Genomic DNA, 9,407 nt, shown 5'->3' with positions numbered 1-9,407 from the left:
CTAGATTTACTGTGCATTGTCTGACTTCAGACTATTTCTTTTTTCCATTATTGTTCTTCCCTCATTCAATGTGTTAAATGAAGGACAAGGAAACACATTTTTTCCTATTTGCCGCATAGTCAGGTTGTGACTATCAAACTTTCTATTTACACTATGAATACATTCAGCTATAGACCTGATCTCTAGTGAAATCTATTGTGGTAATCTGAAAGCTGTCATTTCTGAGTCAGAGCAACTAAATACTCACTAAAACACCCAAGAGTCTAGAAGATTTATGAATATATTTATCTGATGTGTTATGTCTTATACAGTTTCATTTGATATTTTTATAAACTCAGGTTAAAAAAAAAAAGAGATAGGGATTAGAGAACTAGAAGATACTTTAAAACAGAAAAGAGATTTCAGTTTAGCCCCAGCTTTGTGCGTGATCTGAAAAGAATATATCTTTTATTTCTTTTTCCCCCACAATTATATTTTTTGAAAGAGACATAAAAATGTTTTTTATTTAAATCTTGAATTTTGGGGGCAAGTTTCATAAAGGCCAAATCAATGCTAAATCAGAGATATTTACCACATCCTCAAATTTAATCCAAAGTGGATACTTAAAAGCTCATATAGATCTAAATGATGTTCTCCCAGATGGTGAATTAATGTAATTTTAGCAGGAAGCAAAGTTGCACAAATATGCAGTATTGAGGACTCACACTGATTTAATGTATCTGTACCCACCACAGCGCAGATGTTGCTTGTCATTTTAGTGCCAGTTTTCTCTATTTCTCTCTATAACACACACTGAAGAATGGGATTTGGGCGTTCAGTAAATTATGATTTATTTTGTGACTAATGACTTGTTGGAAATCGAAGCTTTCTGTGAACTGTATATAGAAATCACATTTGGTTGTGTTTTTTTGTACAGGGTTTGAAAGGTGACTTGGGTTCTCGTGGTCCACCAGGTCCAAAAGGAGAAAAGGTATTATATTTACCCAGAAAAGTGCCAATCTTTTCTTAAGAAAACCCTGAGAACCTCTGTAGTGACTTTTCATGGATAGTTTAACTGCCAAAAGTTAATTTTGTTAAAATTAACCAAAGGCTATTACGTTAAAAGCATCTGAACAAGAAAAGCCTTTTTGGTTTATTTAATTAGTTTGAAGAGACTAAATACACAATTGCTAGTCAACATGAATTTGTGTTTATAAGATTTCCCCTTTCTCTCCTTTGCTTAACCGAATTTGGCATTCCATCACCAAATTAGCAACCGTGTCCTGTGTTGGGGAACTTTGCCAGTAGCACTAAGCTGCCACTGTGATGGTGAAGCAGGTGGCCTTTGGGGAAAGGAGGCTACCTTTGCATTTCAGTCTTAGTCTAAATGTTCCATTTCCTGCCACCTTTTCTCACATGCAATTTTATAATGGCATTTTGGCAATTGACCTTGAAAAGATAATTAAGAAATAATAAAAGCAAGAGTTGTTTGGCATAAGGTTATTGGACGATCCCAGTTTGATGAGAATTGTCGGTGTGGCTGTTTTGCACTAGATTTTGTTCTCTGCTATCAGTGCATTTAGAAATCCTTGTCTGCTATATTTACTTCTGCATTAAAGCTGGTCTTGCAAATTGATCCTCAGCGAGGGGTTTACAAGCTACATTAGTGTTCCTTAACAATTGTTGGTTATTTTTATTTAGTTGTTCCCTAAAATAATGATTACACAATGCTAAGTCTTAACTTTTGAGGTGACTATATTAGATGAGAAAAGAGAAAGTTTTAGAGATACTCTCCACATGAGAATACAACATCCCTGCATGCCATGCCATATAGCGTGTGGTCTCCATTGTGTCCACTTAAACAAGGATTATAGCAGTGATGCTTGGGCCTAATGACTAAGAGGTCTTATGAATTAAGTAGGGGTGCTGATAACAATAGGCATATAGGTGACGTATCTAGAAGATTATGAACTTTCAGGTGAACCATTTTTTAAACGTTTTGACTAGTTTGTCAATATGTCAATTTGTATTCACATAAGTCAGCAAAGCAATTTTAGTATTTAAAAATACATAAATATAGGCAAAGCCTCTTACAATTGATGACAAACACAATGCCAATTCAGCAGAGCTTTAGAAGGGGCAACAAGACCACTTCTTGCAGCTGGGAGGCATGAAGTGGGGACATCCACTTATTATTTCTGCTGATCCTCATACTAACTTTGTCAGAAAAATGATCTGTCATTATGACACTTCCCAGCTGTTCCATTGGCAAGTAACCATATTTGAAGAGATATTTTTTTCTAATTTTGGATTAGTAGACAAAAGAATAGAAATTAGATTATTTTAGCTTTTCAAAACAAGTTCTGCAAAAAACATGGGGGTGCACAAGGTGATATTTCTATCATGAGAACTAAAAGCACATGATACATTTTTCATTGTGCAGAGACTTTTGTCAAGATAAAATTCTATTTTTCTTTTGTTCAGGATTTATCTAAGTATTGCTTCTATTCACTTCAGAAAATTGATAAATAACACATTCAAAAGGGACCGTTGGTCATTGCAGCTCTTCTTTAATCTATTTTAGGGAGATACGGGACCTCCGGGACCGCCAGCCTTAACTGTAAGTATTCTTGAAATTAAAATTCAAAATTGAAATACATTATCCTGTTTATTATTTACACCACATCATGACTAAACCAGAATTTAAGCCAGAGGGTTCTTTGAGAATTGAAACTGACCTTACAGTGAATCTGGCCAAACCTCCAGATGTTAAACATGGGCCATCTACCTACTCACAAAAGTGAAGTACTTAACCTGAGGCTATGCAGGTAGTTGCTAGAAAAGTTTGAAAGCGGTACCTAGCCTGAGCAATTTTCTCTACCCTCCATATGGTCCATAATTTTGCCTCTTAAATGTTTGATTATACATTCCTAACATGGCTTTTAAAGTTAATGGAAGCAGAGACAGTTCTACTTGCTCTAAAAACTGTAAAAGAACAAAATAAACTACAATCACCCAGTGGGTAAAAACAGCTACCTATTTAAGCTGATTGTTACATTCCCCAAAACCTGCCTGAGACCATTGTTTTCTTTTTTCTATGTGATTTACTTCTAAAATTAGCAAATGATAAAATGGCAATATTTCAGTAACATATTTATGAAAAAAGTTATAATGTGTACATAATGGGATTATTCTCATTTAAATGGTTCATCATTTATTAAGCATTTAATCATAAATATATAATGCTTTTATATTTAGATACAATTTACTATTATAGATTTTCTTTATAGGCCATTAAGAATTCTCATTTAACTTAAAGATTTCGTTTAAGTCTGACTCTAAGCCTAATGAAAAAGAAGAAGATTTTTTAAATAAGATCATCTGTAGCCTGAGGTCTCTTGATTTTAATGTTAGTATTACCTAATGACATAAATTAAGAATTTAAATCATAAGTTTTCAAGTACCTGTCCTGATTATAGATATTCAGGTTCAAAGAAGTCTTCTAGCATGTGGACGGAGCCCTTCCCAATAGGGCAGCATAGGAATCTCAAAAGGCTGTGTGGCTTTGATACTATTCATATTTATTTTTGTTCTTGAAAATGTCATTCTGAACAATACCTTAATATTGTCTTACACCAATAATCTTTTCAATGCTTACTTTAAGGACAAATATTTATTTATAAATGGAAAAAATCTAAGGAACCATACAGATGACTTACTTAAGAATACCCAAATTTGCAATGAGTTCAGTGCTTGAAGCTTTTGTTTTCAAGATGAAAGTAAAAACTCTTTATTTGAAAGGGGGTTATAACTGCATATTATTCAACTTTTTAATAGTATGTGCGGTTTATTTTAAAAATTATTTGGTAGTGATGTACAGTTAAGACTGCTCATTTTACTTGTCACATTTTTCTTTTTTTCTTCAACTAACTTATATGTTCAACCTCTTTAGTTATCTGATTTTCTCATTGTTTTCAAATTGTGTTTGAGGATGAAATGCAAGTTATGTGTATCATTTCACCTGATATGCAATTGGCACTGCAGCCAAAAAACTCTATTGGACTATATCTATTTTGTTGATTTTTAATGACAGCTGATGTCTTCTTTCCAAGTAGCACTCCATAGGTGTCTCTTTGCACTGTTCAGCTGTAAGGTACTGAGGGAGTACAAGCTAATTTTTATACTTATCTAAAGATATGTCAAGATAAAAAGTCTATGAAATGAATGTTTTATTTCATAAAGTAAAATGTTAATATCATTTAGGTATGAGTATTTATATACTTGTCATTACTTTATTAATGTAGATAATCAACTGTTAACTATGAAATAAGGATGAACTGAAATGAATACCAGCTTACCATGCATTAAATATTTAATTGATCTTATAATGCAGATTGATACCTTTTATGAAGTGATTGATAACAGCCTTCAAGGAAGCCAAAATGAATGACCTCACTATATTTGAATTAATTGAGGCACTGACATATAGGAGTCAGTAAACTTAGACTTTATCCATAGTGATTCTCGAAGCTAGCTCACACAAATCTCCATTGGAGAGTTTTAAAATACACCAATGTGCACCTCCACCTCCATATATTATAATTCAATAGCTATGATGTGGATCCAGTATATTTAAAAAGCACTCCAGGTAGTTCTAAATATGCAGCTGGAGTTGAAAGCCACTGTTTATGGGCACGATAATGGAACAAGATTTTTTTTTTTTAAATTTGGAAAATTCCTTTAGACTTTTGAAGAAGTCTGGCTTTCATCTCAAATCCAACTCAATGTATGGTCATAAAGTAATATCTCTTTCCATTAGGAAGACATACTAGTAAAATTAAATTAAGGTTGAAGCCTGCTTGGTTAAGTGGAAGAGATTAGGGCTAGGAAGGTACCTTTAATTATAGCCTTAACCTAGCCATTCAAGGACTCCTGTGGGCTCCAATACCTTAATGCTTCTCAAAATTTAATGTGCAGAGGAACATTTAGGACTCTTGTTCAAATGCATATTTCATTCCTTAAGCTGTGATAGGAGCCTGAGATTCTACATTTGTGACTAGAGGTTGCAGATGTCACTGGTCCTCAGACCACACTTTGTGCCATACGGGCTTAGCACCCAATCTCCAATTATGTTACAGCCTCTCTGCTTCATTCCATAGATCAGTGCTTCGTCTCTACCGCACATTGGAATCACTTGCAGTGCTTTAAAAAATCCAGTTCCCAGGCTGCACCATATACCAATAAAGTCAGAATGTCTGGTTGTTTTAAATGTTTCCCAAGCAGTTCCAATGTGCAGCCAAGTTTGAGAACTAATACTCTGAAAGCATGTCAAATACTTTTCTCCTCAGCTTCCTCTTTCAGAACTTGAGCAAACATTTTGGAATTACTCATTACTTCAGTATTTATATCAAAAACACCCAACTTGATTACTTTCAGAAGCTTCCAGGAAATGCCAGACTCCCTATTAATACCTGTGATTTGCTTCTTGATTTCTTGGTTGTAGAGAATGAACTTCTATCTCCACATTAACAAACCACTAGCAAGTCCATTAACAATCCTTTCTTGAGCAGGACCACAAGCATTGGCAAGTCCACTACAGAGAATTACAAAGACTGTCTAAGGATGCAGAGCTAAACTGCCCCAAATAAATAGGGAAAAAAAGTTGAACACTTTTTCCCCTCTAATACATACGTACTATATTTATTTTACTTTTATTCATATTTTGCTTAATGAGAAGTTGAGAGACATGGTTATCGAGCTCGCTAAAATATCAAGTTTACTGATGCAGGACAATCCTTTTAGATGCAGAACATTTTTTTTTTTTTTTATGAAGGATTGTGTTTATTGCTGTTATTTTCATGTCCCTGTGGATTACCATGCTTTGGCTATTATTTTAAATTTTAAAAATCATGTAGACCCATTCCATTTTTAAAAATCCAATATATAAAACTATCTATTTTAAATAAACTTTGTGTTTTATTTATATTCTTTCTTATAACTGATTGTATATAATTGGGTCTCAGTGGAGGAAATGGATAAAGGAGTAAGAAAGGCCAAGTTTAGTAAAAGAAATAAGGAGAGGCAAAGTTGAGGAAATGGTATGAAACATAGACCAGAGTCCTAGAAACAGTTTTATTAATTAAATTCAACCACAACAACTCTTACTCTTAATTTCACCTTTTCCACACCTCGAAGTATTCTCACTGCCAGTGAGCAATACAACTTTACTTCTTCTCCAACACACAGGAAATCTCTTATTGAGGAAAGCCAACCAAAACAGTGCTGTAGTTTGCAAATGCAGTGTGCACTAAATTCTCTTTTTATTTGAAGAAATGACATTCCCATTTTTGATCCCTTTGATAGCATTTGAAATCTTCTATAGATCTATGTTCATGGATCATATAGAGGCAACTCCAATTGACTGCCTCAGGGGAAAAAAAAGCTAAAAAGAAGAAGGAGGAGGAAAAAGAAGGGGCAAGGAAGAAAGGAAAGAATGGAAAGAAGGAAGGAAAGAAGGGAGGGAGGGAAAAGGAAATCTAGATCCTATAAGATTAGAGTAATAGTTATGGCATGATCTGTCACTTGTATCCTTCAACCTTTTTTTTTTTTTTAGGAAAATTGACATCTTTATAATTTTCAAGTTTTTAAAATTTATTTAAATTAATTTCAAGTATACAGTACATTGTTTAGAGATCTATATAGTTCGTATAACAATCTCCCTAATTGCTCCCTCCCTCTCCTGGCCCTCCATGTAGCCATCATATTAATGCTAACTGCATTCTCTCTGCCATGCTTCCCACCCACGTGACCAACTGTCAACTATTAATTTGTACTTCTTTAACTCTTCACCCATTCTCCCAGCCTCCCAACTCCCATCCCCTCTGTCCATCACCAAATTGTCCACTATATTTGTGAGTCTGTTTTTGATTAGTTTGTTCTTTTTGTTCCTTAGATTACTCATATAAGTGAAATCATATGGTATTTATCTTTCTCTGTCTGACTTATTTCACTCAGCATAATAACCTCTAGGTCCATCCATGTCATTGCAAATGGTAGGATTTCATTTTTTTTAATGGCTGAGTAATATTCCATTGTATATATGAACCATGATTTCTTTATCCAATTGTTTGTGGATGGACATTTAGGTTGCTTCCATATTTTGGCTATTGTAAATTGTGCTGCCATGAATATTGGAGTGCATAGATCTTTACAAATTATTGTTTTGGTTTTCTTTGGATAAATACCCAGAAATGTAATTGCTGGGCCAAAAGGTATATCTATTTTTAACCTTTAAGTATTCTGTCAGCCCGAGTTCGAAAAAAAATTGAATTATACTTTTCAATACAATGGTAATGTGCAAATCTTCCCAGTTACTCCCTTTAATTTATAGCCTTTACAGATTATTCTAACAAAAGATTATGGAATAAGCTCAAGAATAAGTTTATGAATATATAAGTGGAACATATGGAAAGTAGTTTATAAAACAGTGTCTAAGACTCTTTTCTAAATTCTTTTTTAACAAAATGTCCTCTGGAGGTGTGGTAAGAAGAATAAAATTCTTTTTATCTCAAAAAGTGAGGATGCAGTTGAATTTTCTTTCAAAAAAGGAAGAAAGAAAAATCTATGCTTACCACCATAAACTCATTCCATGTATCTCTTGCTAGGCATATTTTCCATGAACACAACTGGTTGAAAATTAAAAGTTTAATCAAATCACTTTGGTGTAGTTTCATCCTCTTTTAGATAACAAATTCGCATATTAGCTCAGTACTAAATTAACTATTGTGTAAACATAGTAAGTTATTAAATAGCTTACAGTATGTGCAATTTTAATATTCTAAAGAAATAAATATGAGTTTTTAAAACTGGTTTAATCTAATCAATTGATCATTCTTTCCTTATCCTCTTTTTATATATCGAACTGATAACTACTTATAAAAACAACACATCTTATTATATCCTAAGTAATAATAATAACAATAATAAATGGCAAACATTTATTGAGTGCTTTACTATGTGTTATATAAACCATTCCCTTAAACAATCTTGTGAAATAGAAAATGATTGTTACCATGTAATAGGTGAGGGAGCTGAAGACTAGAAAATCTAAGTAACTTGCCCAAGTTTGCAAAGATAGTAAGTGACAGAGCCAACATTCAAATACCTGTTTAACTCTAAATCCTAAGCTTATTTTTTTTGAGATGTGCATATAATTTTGTTTAAAGAAGTACTCTCTTCCTGTTTTATTTTTTCCAGTTTTATTGAGGTATAAATGACACATAACATTGTATAAGTTTTAAGTGTGTAAGGTAGTGAACTTATGTATGTTTAGATTGCAAAATGATCACCACAGTAATGTTAATTAATGGCTGTGGGGAGCAGTTGGGAAAATAGCATCCAGGGCTCTCAGAGGGCAGCAAAGAACATGGATCCTATTAACCATTTTGCAGATTTCATCAGTAACTCCACCAGGGATGTCTCACCTGCAGATCCCCTCCTCCAAGTGGTCCACAGGCACCCCCAAAGCTACCTGTGCTTCATGCATACACCCCCACCTCCACCCCATGAATGACTTCCTGTATGCACTGCAGGTCAGCAAGAGAGAGGCTTTGCAAAAAAAAAATCCTAAAATTTATTTGAAACCACAAAAGATCCCGAATGACCAAAACAAGAACAGAAGAACAAAGCTAGAGGCATCACACTTCCTGAGTTCAACTATGTTACAAAGGTATATTAATAAGAAATAATATGGTAATGTCATAAAAATGTACATATAGACCACTGTAACATAGTTGGGAGCCCAGAAATAGACCTATGCATATACAGTCAACTAATATTGGACCAGGGAGACAAGAATACTCAGTGAAGAAAAGATACTCTCTTCAATAAATGTTTTTTGGACAACTAGATAATCACATACAAAAGAATGAATTGGACCCATATCTTACACCACACCGCTCACAAAAATTAACTCAAAATGGATAAAAGACTTAAATGTAAGAGCCGAAATATAAAACTCCTAAAAGAAAACATAGGGAAAATATACTTGACATTGGTCTTGGCAATGAGATTTTTGACTATGACACTATGAGCACAAGCAACAAAAGCAAAATTAAGTGGGACTACATCAAACTCAAAAGCTTCTGCACAATGAAAGAAATGAGCAAAAAAATGAAAATGAAACATATGAAATAGGAGATAATATTTACACACCATGTATCTGATAAGGGGTTAATATCCAAAATATATAAGGAACTCACATTACTCATAGCAAAAAAAAAAAAAGGACCACACACAGACACAAATAATTGCATAGACTTTTTTTTCCAAAAAAGACATACAAATGTCCAACAAGTACATGAAAAGGTGCTCAACTTCACTAATCATCAGAGAAATGCAAATCAAAACCACAATGAGATATCACCTCA

The 9,407-nt window shown here is 33.7% G+C and overlaps 1 protein-coding gene across 1 annotated transcript in view; it reads left to right on the top strand.

Moving 5' to 3' along the window:
• Positions 1-9,407, top strand: part of COL19A1 (collagen type XIX alpha 1 chain) — a 317,873-nt gene that overhangs the window by 155,123 nt on the left and 153,343 nt on the right. The window contains exon 14 of the mRNA XM_011361196.1: positions 2,564-2,599. Within this exon, the coding sequence (XP_011359498.1) occupies positions 2,564-2,599 (36 nt within the window). The remainder of the gene's footprint in view (positions 1-2,563; positions 2,600-9,407) is intronic.

Source organism: Pteropus vampyrus, unplaced genomic scaffold (assembly GCF_000151845.1).
Source record: "Pteropus vampyrus isolate Shadow unplaced genomic scaffold, Pvam_2.0 Scaffold64, whole genome shotgun sequence".
NCBI classification, from domain to species: domain Eukaryota; kingdom Metazoa; phylum Chordata; class Mammalia; order Chiroptera; family Pteropodidae; genus Pteropus; species Pteropus vampyrus.
Note: the sequence above shows the minus strand (reverse complement) of the source record. Positions and strands in the feature narration are given on the sequence as shown.